Source organism: Sesamum indicum, linkage group LG13, assembly GCF_026168435.1.
Source record: "Sesamum indicum cultivar Baizhima isolate 11 linkage group LG13, ASM2616843v1, whole genome shotgun sequence".
Taxonomy (NCBI): domain Eukaryota; kingdom Viridiplantae; phylum Streptophyta; class Magnoliopsida; order Lamiales; family Pedaliaceae; genus Sesamum; species Sesamum indicum.
Window position 1 is genome coordinate 5,406,135 of NC_142669.1, and position 23,461 is coordinate 5,429,595.

The 23,461-nt window shown below is 37.7% G+C and overlaps 1 protein-coding gene across 1 annotated transcript; it reads left to right on the forward strand.

Annotated features, from left to right (window-relative positions):
- Window positions 1–20,857: 20,857 nt before the first annotated feature.
- LOC148784424 (uncharacterized) lies at window positions 20,858–23,176 on the forward strand. The gene is made up of 2 exons (XM_088876822.1): window positions 20,858–22,192; window positions 23,078–23,176. The coding sequence occupies exons 1-2, from the start codon at window positions 20,858–20,860 to the stop codon at window positions 23,174–23,176; spliced, it is 1,434 nt and encodes a 477-aa protein (XP_088732948.1).
- Window positions 23,177–23,461: the final 285 nt, after the last annotated feature.

A 23,461-nucleotide genomic window follows, 5' to 3' on the forward strand; every position in this document is an offset into this window, starting at 1 on the left:
TCGAAGGGCTTTAATTTTACGGCCAGTTTGATTATCGACTTCAAGTCTGTACTCCTTGAACCATCCAAAGGCCTCAGACTTGTACCTCATTAGGTAAACATAACCATACCATGAGTGATCATCAGTAAAGGTTATGAAGTACGAGAATTCTCCTCCAGCCGGAGTATTTAATGATCCCGAGACGTCAGTATGGATCAAATTCAAAAGACCGTTGGCGAGCACTTTGTCTAACAAAAGGCTTCTTGGTCATTTTCCCTTTCAAATAGGATTTGCAAGTCGGTAAGCTGTCCAAATCGTCTACCTCTAGACTCTTTTACTTTTTCCGACTTTCTCATCATATCTTTAGAGATATGGCCTAGCCTTGCGTGCCATAACTGTGCGTTTTCATGATTATCTAATTTTCATTTGTGTTGGGCAGTTATAATCCAATTAGATTGTTGGAGAATATAAGGACCATTTACTAATATACCAAATAGATGATAGTTATTATCAAACATCAAAAAATCATTTTTATTGGTCGTAATATATAACCACGATTGTCTAAAACAGGAATGGAAATAATATTCTTGATCATGCTCGGTACAAAATAATAGTCTTTTAATTCTATCTGAATACGATCACTAATAGCTAAGTCGAGAGATCCCACGACTTCCGCATCGACGGCCTTCCCATCTCCTAGCTTTAGAATCATCTCATCCTTACTTAGCTTTCTGCTTCTTTCCAACATCTGCAAGTTATTGTAGATGTGAGCTCTATAGCCGATATCCAATACCTAAGAAGCAGAATTAATTATCATAATCACTTAAATCACAAACGTACCTTGGTTGGAGAGGAGTCGTGGGCACTCCCTCTTCCAATCTCCCTTTCCTTGCAATGATTGCAGACATCATTTGCCTTCGACTGCTGAGAACCGCCAACCTTCCCTTTCACTTTGCCTAGTCCCATGGGAGAAGTAGGGGCACTCAAAGCGCTAGCAGTGGTTGCGATGGCTTTCCCCTTGCCCTTCTTCCTCTTCCAGTATCCGACCCTTTTGCTTTTTGCTTTAGAGCTTGAAGCCTCTCCTACCAATACCGAGGGTGTAGACTTATGGGTTGTTGCCTCGTATTGGACCAACATATGAATCAACTCATGAATAGACTTCTCAAGTCCATTCATGTTGTAGTTAATAATAAATGGACCCTAGGACGGAGGAAGTCACTGAAGGATCACGTTAATGTATGTGTCATTGTCAAGCCTAGCTTTAAGGTTTTCGAGCTTTTCCTTTAGGGATAACATCTTAACCCCATAACTTTGAATAGACAATTCTTAGGCCATCTTAATCCCCAAAATGCTTTTGTGGCGGCATATCTAATATGTCTATCAGGAACCGCATAAACTTCCTTCATGCGGAGCATTATCGAGGGAACATCATCCAACCTATCACACTCCTTTTGGATGTCATTGGACATCGAAGCCAATATGATACTCCGGATCTTGAGGTTGTCCTCAAGCCACTTCTCAAATGTGATACGTTCTTTAGGCGAGGACCCTTCTGGCAAAGCCGTTTGGAGTGGCTTCTCCAAGACATAGCCCTGGTTCTTGAAATCTAAGACAATCTCATATTTTGCCACAGTTCATTGTAGTTCAGGCCATTGAATTTATTAGTCTCCATTATCATGGTTGAAGGATACTTAGATATTTTCCTGATAATAAAAAATTAAACAAAAATCATCGAATGAATGTAAAATATTATGATTAAGCTTAAAGACTGGGTCTTTAGTCTTTCACTCTCCCACTATTTATTCGAAAGCCCATCACTCTCAAATGGAGTTTCGAGAATAGCCTTTCCTAGTGGGCTCGGAATCCACAAGCGAATTTTTCATGCCCCTCTTATACGATTCACATAGCAAAAGCCTCGTGGGAGGTATCCAATACCATTCTCATTCCATGAGATTCCGAAGATCATTTTCCTCACCTCTTCAGATGATCCCGAGGACTCCAAGAGAATCATGCTACTCGGTGTTAAGACCGACCCATCAACCATATCATACTTCAATTGTCGTCCCCCACGACTCGTGAGACAAGAAAACAACAAGCGTAGTCCTTTGTTCATAACAATAATGTAATTTGCCTACTATTCTGAATGTGCCACGACTCGTGCGACCATACTTGGGTAGCGGTAGGTTCCTCATGATATTTCTATGGATGGAAGGCCTGGACAAATTGAAATGCCATTTCGATCTAAGTCCATTTATGGGCTTAATATTAGTTTATTGCTGGGCACAACCCATCAATCAAATCACAGCTCAACTGTCGGCCCCCACGACTCACGAGACAGGGAAACGTTGAGTGTGTTCCTATATTAAGAATAATGGTACAGCATACCTCTAGTCCAAATGTGTCACGACTTGTGAAACCACAATTATGTAGTGGCAGTTTCCTCTCCACATTATTGTGGGTAAAAACCTTGGACAGATCAAGCCATTTTGATCCAAGTCCATTTATGGGCCCTAACACTTCAACTTAGTCCAACAAAGTGAGAGTTAATTATAAGTGGTTTGACCGAGACCTCTTCACATATATAACATTGCATGCATAAATATCAAATATTTAAAGCATTTAAATAACACATCGCATGCAATGAAACCTAGCATACCTTTATTGGATGATCACGAGCCCAACCTATGCGACTCATTTAGCCCGCAGTGAGTCTATAGTCTGTCTAAGGTGGCCCAATGCTATTATAAAGTAATATTACCCATGAACATATAGATACTAAAAATATCGCGATATCCAATATCACGTCAAAAAATTATAGGTAGAAAACAATAAGTTTAAAATTTGCAACTAAAGTGGATGATCAAGCCTCGTGCATCCAATGCACTCAAATAAATCAATATAATAAATTAAACTTCATGCATCCAATGCATGCAAATAAGGAAATTAATTAATTAAGCCTCGTGCATCCAATGCAAGCAGTAAAGCCAAATTAATTAATTAAGCCTCGTTCATGCCATGCACGTAATTAAGCCAAATTAATTAAAGCAATTTAATTCTAGAAACAATTCATTTTTCTCCAAAATTAAATTAGCAATAATTAATATTTTTAAAAAAATATGCAGAAATTGCAATGTCCAATTTTTTGAAAACAGGACGAAAAAGCAGCCCAACCATTGGCAGTCAGCACCAACAGCACAGCGGCCGCACAAGCGGTCGCGCACGCGCTGGCTCCCCTACCATCACGAGTACGCACGCGTGCGCCTGCGCGTGAACTACCTTCCTGTGCACCATGCTGCGCACTGCCGGTCGGCATACACTGCTACAGTGCCATTTTCTTTTTTATTCCCAAACACTAATCTAAAATTAAAACAAGTATTTTATCAAAAAATTCAATTTTATTAAAATAATTGAAATCATCCAAAATTGCAAAAATGAAACAAATTAATTTTCTCACATAATTGTTTAAGTATGAGAAAAAAATATATCATGCTTCAAAAGCAATAAAGAACGTATTAACATGCTTATTCACACATAACCATAGCTCCTACATCGAACCTGGCTCTGATACCACTTGAAAAGCACCGGGAGGTACAAGTTGATCGACCAATGAACGCACAAGTGGAAGCAGCAATAACAAAATACGTAAATTAGAACAGAAATGCAATAAAATAATAATTTCAAAGGGTGTATCCTTGGTGGTCCCGGGCGTTCGATGTAGCTAATATTAATAAATAAAAATAATAAAATTAACGGGGCTATTGGTTGAATGAAAATGAGAGGTGCAAAAATTGTAATTCAACATTACCTCTTTGATTTATTTCGCACCTCCTTCGTTTGATTCGTTCATTCAAGACTTCAATGTAGAAACCCTCTAAAGTTGCATCAACAACACTAGAATCGGGATCTCTCAATTCTCTTTGTTAGAAAAAAATAAGGGAGAACAATACACATCAAGTGTTTATTCAAGAGGGGCAGCCGAGAGGCGGAGTTAGGGTGTAAGAAATTATTTGGTGTATTATGTTATGTATTCATTAGTCATTCTAAATGACTAATACATAAATATATACCTTGAATTGATGCATTAGAGCGTGTCTATTCCAAATAAAGGATGACTAATAAAGTGAATTTGTTGTTAGAAATGGTGAGCAGAAAGCCAATTCGATTGGCGATTTTGAAAACTATTTAGCAATCTTTATGAATGTGATATTATCTTGATGAATGTAGTAAGCATTCATCTGTGGCACCATGTGTTTGTTGTGCTTACTATTTATCTTGAATGGTGTTTTAACGTTACAATAAATGCCCACAGACCAATTGAATAACCCATGTTGTTAGGCTACCATTGAATGGAAACTATGAAATCAACTTTTGAGAGTTGGTCTGAAACATTCCAAGTCGAGGACCTCGAAACTGGGCATTTAGAATCCTATAGAGACTTTAACTTAGTATTGCATTCATTGGATGAGTGTCGTGTTTCATCAACGACAGACATGGGATGTCTATGAAATTTTAGTGGATTTGTTAACAAGGTTGTTAGCTGATTGAACTGACTCGCAGATATCGTCATATGAAAACTTTGGAGACTTGATCAGTATGATTTGAATTTTCGGCTCCGATAGTACAGGATTCGTCCTTAGACTTGAAAAATCATGGCAGTCATATGCATATGATGGTTATATCTTGGATCTAGCGTGAGATGATTGTATCTTCATTGTGGTCATTATAAGCCTTGTTCAGTGTAGTGAGATTATGTATTGAGGATGGTGGATTTCAAGATAGAATCTGTCCCCTATCAATATAAGATGGATATATCTCCTTTGCGCTTTGAGATGGCATAGACTCTCTAAGTCTATGGTCATAGCGATTGGTCGAATAGGAAATGGTTTTCTTTGTCAATCAATAGAGTAAACGCATCTCAAATATTCAACATAGCTGCCTAGTCGAGTATGGGAACCGACGCCCAATTCCTTGCCCTAGGCTAAGGCTGGAAGATGGTCGACAGAAGGACCGTACCTGTATGGAACTCAAGAGCCTAAATGTCCACGACAACATTCACCTAGTCTGTAGTGCCATGGTGATGGGCATATCTGACTAATGGTTAATTGAAAATAATTATTTAAATTAAATTTAATTAATTATTTATGTTGGACACAATGCCCAAGTCTAGCTGAGGGCGAACCTAAAGAGTTACACATAAATGACTATGAAATTGGTGGAATTAATTCAAGAAGAAATAAATTAATTTAATTGGATTAATTAATTCAAGGAGATTATATAAATGATTAGATTATTTGTTTAATAGTCCATTTGATGGATGGCTCAAGAATTAATTAATTGAATTAATTAATTTTGGGCCTAACACTTTTAAATTAATTGGATTAGTTTATTTAATTTGGCTTAATTAATTGATTGGATCAATTAATTAGAGTTTGGGCTTAGATTTATTTAATTAGATTAAATGAATCTTTGGACTTATTTAAGTTAAAAATAATTTAATTAATTATTATCCAATGAACTTTGGTTGGGCTTAGTTTAATTTGATTAAATCAAGCCCGGTCCATACTTGAAGTTCAAGCCCATTTGAGAGAGGTTGGAGCAGTTAAGAAGGAGTTGAAACTCCTCACCGTGATGAAGAAAAAAGAATTGTTATTTCATGAATGTTGAAGGTTATATGCACGTGTGTGTATAAGTTGTCTTGGAGGCAAACTAGGTAGTTATTGAATTTTAAATTCAATTGTATGTAATATACAAAACCTCATACATATCATGCATAACCAACACCTAAACCATGAAATTTTGCTCTCTTTTCTCTACAAAAATGTTATCCTTTTTGTTCTACATTGAATTGGATTCAAGTTAGAACATAAAACATTTCAAAAGCACTAAAAAATAGTTTTAGTTTGGAGCTGTTTTTCTTCTTGTTCTCTGTTTTATCTAGCAATAGAAAAAGAACTACATCCCTTCCTTAGTGTGGTGTGGACAAATTAAAGGGGTTCTAATTTGGATACTAGAGTGAACGAAAGAGAAACGAAAAGGAAAACAACGCAAGTCGTTGCTCATCTATAGAAACAAAAGGTAAAGTTACATGTTGTATTTGTATACTTTTACTTTTTCCTTTTATCACATCTCTAGCATGCTTATTTAATTTATTATTATACTTTTGACGAACACCGAACGCCCGAGAATTTCAAAGGGAACACCCCTTTGATTCGTTTTAAATAATATTTTATTTCACGCTTCCGCTGCATTCCCGGGCCATATCGATTTTTTCATTTGTTAGCCAATAATTTTCTTTTTCAAGAATTTCCACCAACTTAATTAATGGGCCTAGGCCGATTTAATTAATTGAAATAAAAGACCCGATTAACTAAATCCAATTTCATGAAAACTTAGTTAATTAAGTCCATTATTTATCTAATCCATTTAAATAAGTGAGCCCAATAACCCTTTATTAAATAATAAGTCCAATTTATTAAATAATAAGGGTATGCCCAATATAAATTAATCCAATTAATTTATCCTTGGGCTTATCCATCCAATAGATCCCTCTTATATATAAGTAATTCAATTACTTATGGAATTAATTCTCAATTAATTCCTCGTCCCTTTTTGGTAATTTGTGTGTGACTCTTTAGGTTCACCTTTTAGCTAGACTTGGGCTAGTGTCCAACACTATTATTAATTAAATCTAATTTAATTGATAATTCTTGGTCAACCCTTGATCAAGAAAGGTCGTCACCATGGATGGCAGTCTAGCGATGGTCCATGGCACTAAAGACTAGGCAAAAATCCATGTGAACTTTTAGGCTCTCGAGTCCATATAGATACAGTCCTTCCATCTACTGCCTCTCGGCCTTAATTGAGGCCATGAAATTAGGCATCAGTTTGCATCTTGGACTTCGCGTCTATACTTAATACTTGAGATCGTATTTTGATTAATTTGCTCGATATAGGAACCTCTTAATCCTATTCGACCATTAACTATGGCCACAGATTTATAGAGCGTAGACGCATTTCTAAGAGCATAGGAGATACATCTATCACGTTTTGACAGGGGATAAAACCTCTTTTTGGAGCTCATCGTCCTCGCTACATACTTTAACTGCACTAGACAAGACTTATGATAACCATGTCTGAGTCACGATCACCTCTTGCATAAATCTAGGACTCTCATCGCATGCAGGTGACTCCCGTGATTCCTCAAGTCTAAGGACTACTCCCATACTATTGGAGCTGGGAACACAAGTCATACTGACCTCCAAGTCTTTCATATGACAATCCCTACGAGTCAGTCAGTCGATTCGACACATAGCCAATCGATCCATTAGTATCGCATAGGCGTTCCACGTCTGTCGCCTGTCAAACACGGCACTCATCAAATGAATGCAACTCTTAATGCAAGTCTGAGTAGGACTCTCGATGCCCAGTCTCGAGGTCCTCGACTTCGAACATTTCAGACCTAACCCTAAATAGTTGGTTTCATGATTGCCATCCAATGCACAGTCAAACTGTTGCACGGTTGTTAAAATGGTCTGTGGCCATCTATTATGACGTCCAAGCAGTGCTTGACATAATTTGGTAAGCACAATAGATACGTGTGCTGATGATGAATTCTGGCCACATTCATCAGGACAACATTGTTTAAATAACGATTGTTTGAATGGTTCTCAAAACCGCCATCCAATTGGCTCTTGGTCACTCATTCCAACAGTGGTAACTTAGGAAAGGTTCCAAATGGAATAGCACAAGGAAACTTATCATAGAAAATTGAATGTATGACAATATTAAATTTATATTGAAAAATGGTAAGGACCAAAAAACAACACCCAATTGTTGGGTAGGCTACCTAGCATAGCCACGCCAGTAATCACCTTGGAGGATGACAACTAGGCTATGGAACACGATAAAAGGCCCGAGATCTCATCACAGGCGCAAGAAAAAATCTTAGACACGATCATCTGCTTGGAGCGATGATAGAAAGATGTAGCAAGCGGTTGGACAACACAAAAGTAAACCCAATAAGACCTAGCCGGTATCGTAGATTGCTCATACTCAGATTAATCTGAAAGCATGAGTAATTAGCTTTAAGGTAAAGTGGGAGATTGTTGGAATAGGTGATCAAAATCCAATTAGATTGGCTGTTTTGAGAACCATTCAAGCAAACTTTATTTAACCAATGTTGTCCTAATGAATATGGTAAGTATTCATCTTCCAGCACACGTATCTGTTGTGCTTACCAAATTAGGTCAAGCACTGCTTTGACGTCACAACAGATGCCGACAGATCACTTTAACAACCGTGCAAAAAGTGGACTGCGCATTAGATGGCGGTCATGAAACCAACTGCCAAGGGTTGGGTTTGAAAATATTCAAAGTCGAGGACCTCGGGACTAGGGCATCGAGTGTCCTACTGAAGCTTTCACTAAAATTATATTCATTGGATGAGTGTCGTGTTTCATCGCCAATAGACGTCGGACGTCTATGCAATGTTAGTGGGTGGTTGTTAAAGTTGTCCAGCCGACTGAACTGACTTGCAGGAAGTTGTCATATGGATGTCTTGGACGCTTGGTCGGTATGACTAGATCTTCCTAGCTCCGATAGTATGGGATTAATCCTTTGTTCCACATGCATATGATGGTTATATATTTGATTTGACGAAAGATGATCGTATCTTGGATGTGGTAATTACAACTCTTGTTTAGTGTAATCAGAATATGTAGTGGGGACGGTGGGTTCCAAGATAGAATCTGTCACCTGTCAGTATATGAAAGTTGAGTCTCCTATGCGCTTTAAGATGGTTCGTGCTCTTAAAGTCTGTGGCCACAACAATTGGTTGAGTAGGGAATAGTTTCCTTCATTAATCGTTAGAGCAAACGCATCTGAGTTATCGAGCATAGCATCTTGCCCAGGATGGGAACTAACGCTCAATTCTAAACCCTAGACTTAGATCGAAAGACGAATGATGGAAGGATCGTAACCGTGTGGTTCTCAGGAGCCTAAATATTCACGCCAATATTTACCTGGTCTCTAGTTCCATGGACGGTTACTAGACTACCAGCCATGGTAATGGAAATTTTGGATAAATGAATGGATCATTTATTTAATAATTCATTTGATGGATGGCTCAAGAACTAATTAATTGAATTAATTAATTTTTGGGCTTAACACCTTTTAATTAATTAGATTAATTTATTAGGTTTGCTTAATTAATGGATTGGATCAATTAATTAGTATTTGGGCTTAGATTTATTTAATTTGATTAAATGAATCCTTGGACTTAGTTGGGGTAAAATTAATTTAAGTAATTATTGCGACTGAACTTTGATTGGGCTTGATTTACTTTGATTAAATCAAGCCCAGTGCATATTTGAAGTCCAAGCCCATTTGAGGGTGGTTGGAGCAAGTGAAGAAGGAGTTGAAACTCCTCACCATGGTGAACATGATGGAGGAGTTATTTTATCATGGTTGGAGGTTATATGCATATTGTTTATAGGTTGTCTTGGAGGCAAACTTAGAATTATTCAATTTTGAATTTAATTGTATGTGACATACGAAACTACAAACATATCCAGCATAACCTCCTCCTAAGCCACGAATTTGCTTTCAATTTTCTCCCCAAAAATATTCTCCTTTCTTCTATATTGGTTTGATTCAAGGTAACATAAAACAATCCCAAAGCACTAAACAATAGTGTTTTGTTTGGAGTTGTTTCTTCTTGTTCTTTGTTCTATCTAGCAATAGAAAAAGAACTAAATCTTTTCTATTTTGTGGTGTGGACAACTTAGACGACTTGTAGTTTGAATTCTCAAGTGAACAGAACGGGAGAACATAAAGGGAACAACGCACATTGTTGCTTTTCTAAAGAAACAAAAAGGTAAAGTCTCATGTTATATTTCTATGCTTTATGTTTCATCCTCTAGCCACTTGCCTAGCATGTTTATATGTTTATTATTATGCTTTTGACTAGCATCGAACGCCCGAGAATTTCAAAGGAAACACCACTTTGAACCAGTTTTAATGTTTTTTATTTCACGCTTCCATCACATTTCCGGGCCACACTGATTCTTTTAGTGGTATCAGAGTCCGGTTTGGTTTTGTGGCATTAGGATTAACATGTTATTATGTGTTAAGCATGAACAACGTGTCTAATTTGCTTTTGGAAAGTATGTTTTATGGCTTTGAAACATAATTATATTATGCTTGATCAATAAAAGATTCTTCCGATGAGTTATTAAATAGTCATACTACATAATTATATTGTGCACGCTCGAAACAAATGACTAAAAACGGATGATCAAGAACATAACTTACATAGAATGCATGCATGAGGTAGGGTCATATTCCTCTAATGAGGATGAGTAGGTTGGTAGATTCAAAGAGTCTAGCAATAGATGATTTGAGTTTACAAACTTATGAATCCTATCTATAAGAAAAAAAACCATGAAAGCACTTTGTGAGACAAAGAATGCTTGTAAAAAATGATCTATTGGATTGGATCCAAACTAAACATCTGTAAGTTACTAAATACGCAAATACTAGTAGAGGGTTCACAAGTCTAGGGACTTCTAGAAAGTTTCAATAAATAAGACATGAGGTGGAGAACCAAACTGGTTATGGAGACAAACCCCTCAATGGGATTGAGGTGGTGCATATTTAGTGACAGTTCTTGAAACGTCCAAAAATGAGAATAGAATTCTAGTCCAGTGAAATTCATCCGGAAGAAAAGATGTTGAACTGTCTCTTAGGTGGACATGGTTCGATTCACTAAATTAGTTGGGTCATCTGGATATGGACTTTTGGCAAATCGTCCAGTTGTAAAATATGGTGTTTTCTTAAATCGCAATCCAGACACCAAATTTGATATGGAATGACTAACCTATGCCCTACAAAATTCTTGAGTATGAGGAATGGTCCTACATACGTCAAAGGACTAGTGGGAGGAAAATTAGATTGGGAGTCTAATTTATACAGGTTCATTAAGTAATAATGCAAACATCTCTTGCAATGAAAACTTTAACTAACCATATCTAAGTTCTCCAAAGGACGATCAAATAACTCCGATTACCCAATTGGTAAAATCGGACAAGGGGAAGCAAAGTAGGACATCGATCCGGATAAATGACTTGGAGCTATAAAATACGCTATGGAGTTCAAACTGGGTTTGAACGCGCTACATACTGTTGGAATTTTGTTGAAATGGTGGAAACCCATAGATTGTATAGCAGCTTGGCATCCGTTCTCTTTCAACTCTCCTTGGGTTCAATTTGCAATTTGAAAAGAAATTCAATTGCTGCTATTACTTTCAATTTGCAATTTGAATGTGTGTGTAACAACAAATGTTTTCTCATTGCTGGTTGAATTTTGTTCGGTTTCTTATTCGGGGGGGATTAATTGCCGTTATGTTCTTCTTTATGGCTGTATTTTGGACATGCCTATAAAAAGGCATGCCACTTCCCACTTGAAGCACACAACATGACAAACTCTCATCTTTTGTGATCTCTCTCCCTCTCTCTCGTCTTCTATCATTCTTTTAAAGATTTGAGCAATAAAGTTCTGATTACGAGCTTCTCAGTGTTTGATCGAGGTGTTCTTCGGTATAGTGCTAAAACCAAAAGAACTATAACCGTTTTATCCTGGGAGAGATTACGTTGAACCCGATGCATTATTGATATGGGACGTATTTTTTCTTCAAAGCTGGCAGCAATTCTGCGATTCGGTTAAATTAACGACTTCAATTGGACTGAGAATTGTATGATACAATTCTCGTTGTATGTTTCGACTTAAATTTCTTGTTATCAATAGCGTTTCGAATTGTTTTATGTTAATTGTTCCAACGTGGCTTTAATTGCTTTTGATTTCTAAATCCGATTGTAATATTTCAAAACGTTGTTTCGATTGCTTGAAACCAAAAATTTTTTCGAACAATCTTGAAGAAAATATACAGGTTTTAAAAAATCTAATTTTGTTGTTGGAACAGTTTGGCAAACACTATTTTCGAACTCATTATTGGAAACGCTACTTTTAGTTTCCTAAAATATTAAAGATGGCCGAGCCGATTTCTATTGCAATTTTGATCACACCCAAGGTTGACTTGACCAGTTTACTGGACAAATTTTTGGGCCAGGTTTACCAACGCTGGCAACAACGAATAAAAATTTGATTGGCGATGAAAGGAGTCTTGTCAGTAATTCAGGTGATCAAACCTGAACCTACAGATACCGATCCCAGAACTACTGTGGTAGCCCAATAAATAGAAAGGGATCAAATAAGCAGAGGAGCGATTTTGTCAGCTTTGTCAAATACGCTCTTCGATGTCTATTGTTCTGATTCTTACATTGCTAAGCCTCTGTGGGATGAGTTGGACCGAAAATATAATACTGAAGGGCAAGCGCTCGAAAAGTATTCTATTTTCAAGTTTATGAGGAATCAAATGGGTGAGGACCGGCCTGTAGCTGAACAGACTCATGAGATTATCAATCTTGAGCATGCCCTGGCTAATGCTGAGATGAAGCTTCCCAAGAAGTTTTTGGTCATGTCCATAGTGGACAAATTTCCCAATTCATGGGAAAATTTTGGCAAGAAACTCAAGCATTACAAAGGGAGATTGTCTCTGGATGATCTTATGATTGCTATCAGCATTGAGGAAGAACATAGAAATCAAACGCATAGGATGCCAGTTGAACATCAACCAAAGGGTCAATTTTATAATGGGGAAACAGAAAGTGAATAAGATTAACTCGAATTCAAAAGCCATCAGCTAAAGTAAGGCCTCCAAAAATAAGAAACCAAAAGCAAACAAACTATGCTGGACCTGTGGCTAGGTTGGATACTGGGCCAAGCTTTGTCCTAATAAAAAAGCCAAGACTGGGCAAGCACTTGTCAACATGGTTGTGGGAGGTTCTAGCAGTGCTAGGACCTCAGGAGCAACTGGTGGGTGTGTATCTGTACAATCCAAACTCCTGATTATTTACGAACCGTATGATTGGTTGATTGACACTGGAGCGAATTTGCATGTTTGTGCTGATAAATCTCTCTTTGTGTCTTATCAGGCCATCAGTGGAAGGACAGTAAGCATGGAGAACTCCAGTACAGCTGAAGTACTAGGGATAGGAAGCGTGGACTTGAACTTTCCTTCAGAGCACATTCTATTGTTAAAAAGAGTTCATCATGTACCCACTATTAGAAGAAACATCATTAATGGTTCTGTAATAGTTAGGGAGGGATGTGAATTAGTCTTTAAATTTAATAAAGTTGTAATTCAACAATTTGGTATTTTTGTTGGTAAAGGCTATTTAGACGATGGCTTGTTCAAAATTCGAGTTGATAATAATAAAATAGATGTTTCTGATTCTATTATATTTAATGTGGAATCTTCTACTCTGTGGCATAGTAGGTTAGGTCTTTTAAATCTCAATTCAATCAAATGAATGATGAATTTTATTTAATTCCTAGTCAAAATATTGAACGAAATCACAAATGACAAGTTTGTGTAGAAGCCAAACAAGTTAGGAAACCCTATCAGTAAATTGAAATGGATTCATAAATACTTGATTTAGTTCACATAGATATTTGTGAGTTCACTGGAGTTTTGACCAGGGACCACAAACGATATTTTATCTCCTTTATAGATGATTGCAGTAGATACTGTTATGTGTTTCTCATGAAAACTAAGGATGAAGCGTTTGATTAATTTATGTTGTTTAAAAATGAAGCAGAAACCTAATCTGGTAAGAAACTTAAAAGACTAAGGTAGTAGAGGAGGAGAGTATGAGTCGAGTAAGTTCAATGAATATTGTCAAACTTTTGGCATTGCTCATGAAGACACTCCTCCATATTCCCCTTCGGCTAATGGAATGACTAAACAAAAGAATAGAAAGTTCAAAGATATGATTAACAGGATCCTACTAACCTTCGAATTACCAAAGTATTTGTGGAGAGAGGTTTTGAATACGGCTTGCCATATTCTGAATAGAGTCCCTCTAAAACACAATACAAGTACTCCTTTCGTGTTGTGGAAAGGTAGGAAACTAAGCCTCAAATACTTTCGAGTGTGGGGGTGCCTAGCAAAAGTGCTAGTCCCCGAGTACAAATGAAAGAAATTGGGTCCTAAGATTTTCAATGTTGTGTTCTTGGGCTATGTGGAGACAAGTTATAGCTTAAGATTTCTGGTTATTAAATTAGAAATTCCAGGCATTAAGGTCAACACAATAGTCGACTTTTATCATGCTGCATTTCTAGAAGATGTAATTGCTCTAAAAACAGGAATACCTTCAAATGTTTCGCTTGATGATTCACTTGCCTCCACTTCTATTCCTGAATATGTGGAAAAGATGTCGAATGTGGGGGTTAGTCCTCGTAGCTCTAATCAGACTCATGAGGAGCCAGATGAACCGAGGCGGAGTAAGAGAGCTAGGATTATCAAGTATTTTGGAAGTGACTTTTTCACTTACAACATCGAGGATGATCCGATCACTTTCAAAGATGTTATAGCTTCTTCAGATGCCAAGTAGTGGAAAGAAGTTGTCAAAAGTGAGATGGACTCCATTGTTTCCAATGGAACGTGGGTGCTAGTCGATCTATATCTGGGGTGTACTGCTATTGGGTGTAAGTGGATCTTCAAAAAGAAATTAAAACCTAATGGGACCATAGATAAGTTTAAAGCCAGATTGGTGGCTAAAGAGTTTAAACAAAAGGAGAGAATATACTATTTCGATACCTATGCTCGGGTGACTCGATTGACTACAATCCAGGTGCTGATAGCACTTGCTTCGTTGTATAATCTCCCGATTTATCAGATGAATGTGAAAACAACATTCTTGTATGGTGAACTCGAGGAAGAGATATACATGGATCAGCTTGAGGGGTTTGTAGCTCATGGCAACAAGCATAAAGTCTGTAAACTTGTTAAGTCTTTATATGGACTGAAACAAGCACCCAAACAGTGACAAGAAAAGTTTGATAAAACTATTCTTGTATTTGGCTTCACTGTAAATGAGAATGATAAGTGTATATATTATAAGGTTAAAGGAGATAAAATAATAATTCTATGCATGTATGTGGATGACATTCTATTAATAGGATCATGTCTAGATATTATTACCAAAATCAAGTCATTTGCGAAAAATAAGTTTGAAATGAAGCATATGGGTGAGGCTAATGTGATTCTTGGCATCAAGTTGACTCGGTCAACGGATGGAATAGCCATGTCTCAATCTCATTATGTTGAGAAGATAATTGAGCAATTTAGTTATCAAAACAGTAGAATTGCTAAGACACCATATTCCCAAATTATTGGGAGGTTACCGTATCTGGAAAATGACATGAGACCAGATATATCTTTTTCTGTCTCTAAGCCTGGTAGATACACTAGTTGTCCTAACAAAATTCATTGGAGTACTTTGGATAGAGTACTAAGGTACATAGAGGGCACGGTGTCACTGGACATACGTTATGGCAGATTGCCTGTTGTTCTTGAGGGATATAGTTATGCTAGCTGGATAGCCAAAAACTCCAGGAGTAATGGTGTTCAGGATATGTTTTTACCTTAGGTGAGGGCTCAGTCTCCTGAAAGTCTGCAAAACAGACTTTGATAATCCGGTCTACATTTGAAGCCGAGTTATGTGCATTAGATACGACTGGTACAGAGGCAGAATAGCTATTTTGAATTGTTATCACAACTTTCCCTTGTAAGTCAGCCTCTTCCACCGATTGCTGTACATTGTGATAGGCAAACCATAGTGGCAAAGGAGAGGAGTCGTAAATAAAATCAAAAGACCAAACGACACATCCAAGTTAGATTGAAGTCTATAAGGGCATTAGTCTCAGACAGAGTAATGGGCATTGACTTTGTGGCAACAAATGACAATGTGGCTGATCCATTGACGAAAGGATTGAATCTGTCACAAGGTCATAAGTCCAGATTGGGGATGGGATTGAAAACCCATGAGTGATGTATCTAAGATTGCAACCCAACCTTCTCAGTGGAGATATCACAAAGGAGGTTCCATGTTGTATCAACTAGTCGTAAGGATATGTCAGACTACCAAATAGACTGATATCTTGTATCTGGAGTCTGTCCCATAAAATTTTGGAAGGTGCTGCTACTGCAAGTATAGTAAGAGTTTATCTCTGAATGGGGTCAAGTCTTATAAGGCGAGATGCTAGCAGTGCATCCCTGGAGACGCCGAACTAAGTAAATGTCGTTGTTTGGCCGTAACTAAGGAATTAGGTCATTTTTGAAAGCATTCATGAATAGGATCAGGACAAATGACCTAAGTGTCAACCCTAAAGATCAACACAAAGTTGGTTGCTTGTTGTTACTGACAGATGTTGTCACACTCACAGGCTTAAATTCAAGGGTTAGTTCCATTTGACCTAGTGACAACTGACATCGGATAACTTAAATAGTGGTTCAAATCAGAAGGTACCATTGTTGAAAGCAAACCACAGAAACTTGAGTTCAAATCTATGAGTTTGTGGGGGATTGTTACAATTTTGTTGAAATGGTTGAAACCCATAGATTGTACAACAGCTTGGAATCCGTTCTCTTTCAACTCTCCTCAATTTCAATTTGCATTTTGAAAAGAAATTCAATTGCTGCTGTTACTTTCAATTTGCAATTTGAATGTGTGTAACAAAAAATATTTCATCATTGATGATTCAATTTTGTTCGGTTTCTTGTGGTGGGGGGGTATTAAATGCCATTATGTTCATCTTTATGGCTATCTTTTGGGCATGCCTATATAAAGGAATGCCTCTTCCTACTTGAAGCACACAACATCACAAACTCTCATCTTTTGTGATCTCTCTGCCTCTCTCTCTCGGCTTCTATCATTCTTTTAAAGATTTGAGCTATAAAGTTCTGATTACAAGCTTCTGAGTGTTTGATCGAGGTGTTCTTTGGTATGGTGCTTAAACCGAAAGAACTGTAACCATCTTATCCTGGGAAAAATTACGTTGAACCCGGTGTACTATGGATACGGAGTGTACATTTTCTTCAAGGCAAGAAGTAATTCTGTGGTTCAGTTAAATTAACAACTTCAATTGGACTTAGAATTGTTAAGATACAATTCTTGATGTAAGTTTTCGATTAAAATTTCTTATCCTAAATAGGATTTCTAATTTATTTATGTTAATTATTCTAACGTGACTTTAATTGCTTTTGATTTCTAAAATCGATTGTAATATTTCAAAACGTTGTTTTGATTGCCTGAAACCAAATTTTTTTTAGAACACATACTTGTTTTGACAAGATCATGAGGTACATGACTTGGTCAAGAACATGGCAGAATGTCGATGGGAGCCCAACTGTGTTCCAAGTGTTTTAGATATTAAAACGTCTTTGATCAAATGAAATGATATAAAGATTCTATCATGGTAGGCTGATGAGGAGCTTAGATATTTCACAGCTCGTACGTCTTTGCTCTAAGCAGCATGGAATGTTGTTTGATGCATTGAAGCCGATGTTTCATATGCTTTTTTAGCATAACAATGGATATCGAGTGTGCATCGATGAGACAACAAAAACCTGTTGAGGGGCTATATTTAATACCTGAATAAGGATTGAAGAAGAGCCCTTGACGCACATTAATTGGGAGTTGATTTTGGATGGCTATAGCGATAGTAGCTTCCAAGATAATATGAATAACATTTAATCTCAAAACAAACGTACATTCAAGATTTATGATAATATGGTGACATTGGAAAGGATCCACATGGAAAACCACAAGAATCTTATCATAGAAAATTGAATGTATGGAAATTTTAAAGTTATATTGGAAAATGGTTAGGACCACAAAACAACACGCAGTTGTTGGATGCGCTACCTAGCATAACAGTGCCAGCAGTCACCTTGGAAGATGACAATTGTGCTACGGCACAAGGTAAAAGTCCTGAGATCCCATCACAGGTCCAAGAAAAAATCTTAGACACCATCATCTGCTTGGAGCGATCATAGAAAGATGTAGTGTACGGTTGGACCGCAGGACATCCACAAAACTAGACCCATAAGAAGCCGGTATCGGAGGTTGCTCATAATCAGATTAGTTTATAAACATGTGTCATTGGCTTTAAGGTCAAGTGGGGATTGTTTAGATTTGATAGCTACCTTACACTCTCACTGGATTTTATCCCTAGTGTTCAGAATGTCTCGCAACATGCTATTGTAGGCGTGCATATGTATGCTGTTACACAGAAGCTGAAGGCTTTAAAGCTTGTCTTTAGGCAGCAGAGGAGAAATAAGGGTGACATTTTGCGCAATGTTCAACTAGCAAAAGGTTTTCTTGAGACATCCCAAACATTACTGAGTATAGATCGACAAGACGAACTATTACTCTTACTGGAACACTACTATCGGATGGTATACTTGAAGGCAGTGAAGCTCGAGTAAATCATGCTACAACAACGGGTAATGATGTAGTGGATGAAGGGAGGGGACCAATGCTAGAAAGTCTTCTTTCGCAAAATAGTCCAAAGAAGAACTGCTCGAAGGATCTTGCAGATCAATGATGAGCAAGTGTACAGCTATATAGAGCCAGGAGCGGTTATTTATAAGTTTATCTCCTTTTACCAGGCTCTATTAGGAGGGGTACGAAGACAACAGGCAATCAATATTGGGTACTTGAGACCATGAACGAGACATGTGCTGACTGAGGAAGACACCCAACTTATCCTCAAACCAGTTACGGCAGATGAAGTCAAGCAGGCCATTTTTGACATCACAGACGAAAAGGCACCGGGACCTGACGGATATTCTTTTGGGTTTTATAAAGCAGCCTAGCGGATTGTGGGAACAGAAGTCACGTCAGCTATTCTGGACTTCTTTGCATCAGGTAGGATGCTAAAGCAAATCAACACCACGCTTGTACCATTAATCCCTAAGGTACACTACCCTATAATGGTCACAGATTTTCGCCCTATTTCATGCTGTAATGTCCTCTATAAGATCATTGAGAAAATTCTTATTTAGATATTGAGTTTGACTTTGGATAAATTGATAAGCCCCTGTCAGGCGGCTTTAGTTCCAGGTCGTAGTATAGGCCACAATATTATGTTAGCATAGGAACTCTTTACAGGATATAATCAAGCACGGCTTCCCCCACGATGTGCACATTCGGAAAACCTATGACACGGTAGAATGGAATTTCCTCCTAGCAGGTCTGCACCTATTTGGGTTCCCTACATAGTTCATTCGATGGGTGGAGGAGTGTATCACATCACCCTCATTCTCGGTTGGTCTAAATGGGAAACAACACGGTTTCTTCGCAGGGGCATGAGGGTTACGATAGGGAGATCCATTGTGATAGGATCGCATTTTGTGCTTATTTTATATAATATTTTAGCCTATTTTGTGACCAAATGCTCCTAATTAAATATTATTTTGCAGCATTAGGACAAAAGAAATGGAAAATGAAGAAAAGCACCAAAATGAAAATTTAAACAAGACTTAAACTCAATTTTTGGCAAGAGTTTGGAGCTGCTTGGGCTACCTCTGATGAAGGAAGAGTTTAACTAGGATTAGGATTTTATCTCTATAAGTCTTTTAGTTCAATTAGGAATCTACTTCTAATCCTAGTAGAACTAGGTATCTAGCTATTATAAATAGGTGATGTAATTCACTTTAAGAGACAACTTTTGAACTCTTCTATTTCTCTACGTTTTTATATTATTTTGCTTTTCATGCATTCTTTGAGCATGTCTAGCTAAATCTCTCATTCCGGTTGAAGACTTGGTGAACGCTTAAATCCAACGGGTTGTGAGATCTAATTTGTGCTTTCTACTTTTATTCATATTGGTATTTGTGTTGTTCTCTGTGCTTTTATTACAAATAATCTGATTTATTGTCAAGAATATTTGCCTAGCCAATTGAACTTTCAAATCCGTAATTGTTTGTTTAGTTCGATAACTAGTGGTAACACAATATAATTGATTATGTAGAAGTTTTTGATTATGTTGTGGGGAATGCACAATCTAACTTAAATAAATCCTCGTAGGAATTTATTGGTTAGAATTGGGCCTTTCTAGTTCTTAATGCTGTCAGTAAATTAAATCTTGAGGACGTTCCCAAGGTTGTTTACTGATTAGGGATTTAGTCAACGGACGTTCCTTGATTATCCACAAGGTAAGGATAGGTGAGGTCGTTAGGTCGTACCAATTGCCATAACCAATTTATCTATCATGAATAATTGTTATCTTTGCATCTATGATCAACCGTGGAATTAAGTGTGATCCTATCTTTAACTGGAATACTCTTCTCTTATATTTATCTCTTCTAATTTTATTAGCTTTTTAGTTTTATTCTTCTTCACAATCAAAACTCCCCCTAATTATTTTTGTTTTTGAAGGAATTAATTTAAAATCAATCTCTGTGGATTCGACCCTACTCACACATCTACAAAAGTATTCGTAGGAATTATTTTTGGTGGATTCGACACCCATCAAATTTTGGCGCCGTTGTCGGGGATTGGTGTCTTTAAATTAATTTCTTTTTCTTGTTACTTGGTTTTATGTCACGTTCTTCTCGTACAGGTGAACTTGAATTTGATCCAGAGATCGAGAAAACCGCTCGTAGACTTCGAAAGAAAACCAAGCGACATAGGGAAGAGGCTTCTACTTCTTCCAAACCAGCAACAAATTCTGAGTTAGACGTGTCCACGTCTAACGACTCTAAAGACGAAGTCATGACCCATAATCCCGAACGAACGATCAAAGAGATGACTTCGCTTGACTTAAATCAATAACCACTCTGCATTGAATATCCTAATTTAGATGTTGATTTTGAACTTAAATCCAGTCCCATCCACTTACTTCCCATTTTTCGTGGCCTTGCAGGTGAAGACCCACACAAACACCTCAAGGAATTTCATGTGGTGTATTCCGGCATGAGACCTCAAGGAGTCACCGAAGAACAAGTCAAGCTAAGAGCTTTTCCATTCTCATTGGGCGATAAAGCAAAAGATTGGCTCTACTCCTTACCTTCGGGATCCATTGTTAGTTGGAACGAACTCAAGAAACTATTTCTTGAGAACTACTTCCCCGTTTCAAGGACTACAAACATCCGGAAGGAAATAAGTGGAATACGCCAATTCTCCGGTGAAAGTTTCTATGAGTATTGGGGGAGATTCAAGCAATTGGTGGAGAGTTGCCATCATCACCAAATTCCTGACCATCTTCTAATTCAATATTTTTATGAAGGGTTGTCCGAGGCAAACAGAAGTTTGGTGGATGCAGCTGGTGGAGGTGCTTTATATGATAAAACTCCTACCGAAGCACGCAGACTAATCACAACCATGGCGGTCAATAATCAACAATTCGGTAGTAGAAACGACAACCCCCCACGAAGGGTGAACGAGGTAAGTACTTCTATTGATGAACGTTTAGATAAACTCACTTCTCTTGTTGAAAAGTTTATAGGGGGAGGCATTCAACAAGTCAAGACTTGTGGGATATGTACATCTTCGGGACATTTCACCGACGCTTGTCCTACACTTCACGAAGATTCAACCGAACATGCTGGCGCCATCGGTGGATTTTTTGAGCAACAACAAAGGAGATATGATCCATTTTCCAATACATATAACCCCGAATGGAGTAAACATCCAAATTTGAGGTATGGCAATCAACCTCAAAACTTTCAAAGGGGTCCACACCAACAACCACCACCACCTCAAACCAATCCCAATAATGGTACGCCCTTGAAGGATATCGTGAAGACACTCGCCTTGAGCACCCAACAATTCCAACAAGAAACTCGCTTGAGCATACAAAATTTGGAATCCCAAATGAGCCAACTGGCCTCCTCCGTTAGCCGTTTGGAGTCTCAAGGTAAGTTTCCCTCCCAAACTATTATTAATCCTAAACAAAATGTTAGTGCTATTACCTTGTGCAGTGAAAAAGAGCTACAACTCGAAAATAGCACTAGGCGTGGGCACGCACAGCAGGGCAAAACAGAGGATGCATTGGAAATTCCTCCAAAAGAAATTGAAAAGTCCAACCAAGTCAGTGAGGAAAGTCCCAAGGTGTTCATACCCAAACCTCCCTTCCCGGAGAGATTTGCCAAGTCCAAAGAGGAGGAAGAGGAGAAGGATATCCTTGAAACATTACTCAACGTTGAGATAAATATTCCCTTGCTCGATGCAATTAAACAAATACATCGCTATGCAAAGTTTCTCAAGGAGTTGTGCGCCAACAAATCTAAATTGAGAGATAATGAAAGGGTAAGTATTGGAGAAAATGTATATGCCATTTTTCAAAGAAAACTACCTCCTAAATGCAATGATCCAGGTACGTTTTCTATCCCTTGTAAAATTGGAAAGACTGGAATAGAAAAAGCAATGTGTGATTTGGGTGCTTCAATCAATATTATGCCTCTTACCATTTATGAATCTTTGAATGTTGGCCTATTGAAAAAAACGGGGGTCGTTCTTCAACTCGCCGATCATTCCGTAGTTTACCCCAAAGGAGTACTTGAGGATGTTCTTGTGCAAGTTAATCAATTGGTTTTTCCTGCTGACTTTTATGCGCTTGATATGAAGGGGGATATTTCTCCCAACTCTACATCCATTTTACTAGGAAGACCATTCCTTAAAACCTCCAAAACCAAAATTGATGTTGATGCTGGAATTCTCTCTATGGAATTTGATAATGAGGTTATCAGTTTTAGAATTGGTGGTGCCATGAAATATTCTAATGATGTGCATTCTATTTTTTATATTGATTTTATTGATCATTTGGTGCAAAAAAATACTATGTTCGATGGTGGAGGAGCATTTAAGACAACAATTACCAAAAGCCTCACCTCAAGTCCAAGAACTTATAAGAACAAAGTTTTTCATGACAAAATAAGTTCAAGGAAGAAGTCATCCATGGACCGCCAAGTTCTCCTAAATCCACACCATCACAGGGTGCATTACATAGAAGAAGTGGATTTAGAGTGTCCAACTCATTTGAGTTAAGGCACAACAACGTCTAGCCAAAGACGCTAAAGAAAGGCGCTTCTTGGGAGGCAACCCATGTCCTCTTTTTCTCAATTTTTTTTTCTTTTTTTTTGGTCCCCTAACTTCTTGTGAATAATGTGATACCATTAAAATCGATCTTTGCAGGTCAAAAGGTATGAGCATCCACAAGGGACTCTCCTTCTCATTGAAGGTCTTACAATTCTCGAGCTCCCGCAATTCCACCACCTACCCACAAATCACTAAGGGACGCTCACTTTCTCCCTTTCTCTTATTTTATCTTCCTAGATATGCATGCTTACCACATTGGGGACAATGTGGAATTAAGTGAGGGGAGGGTGTTTTGATTGCTTTGATAGAAAATAAGTCTTGGTGGATTAATTATTTTGATTGATGCTTGTTACCCCTTCCATAATTGTTGAAGCAAATATCACTGTATCTTGTTCTCACACTAGCTTTATGATCAAAGACTTTGGTTAATCAAGTAATAATTTGGTAATGTGTGATAAGGATGTGCATCTAATGACTCCT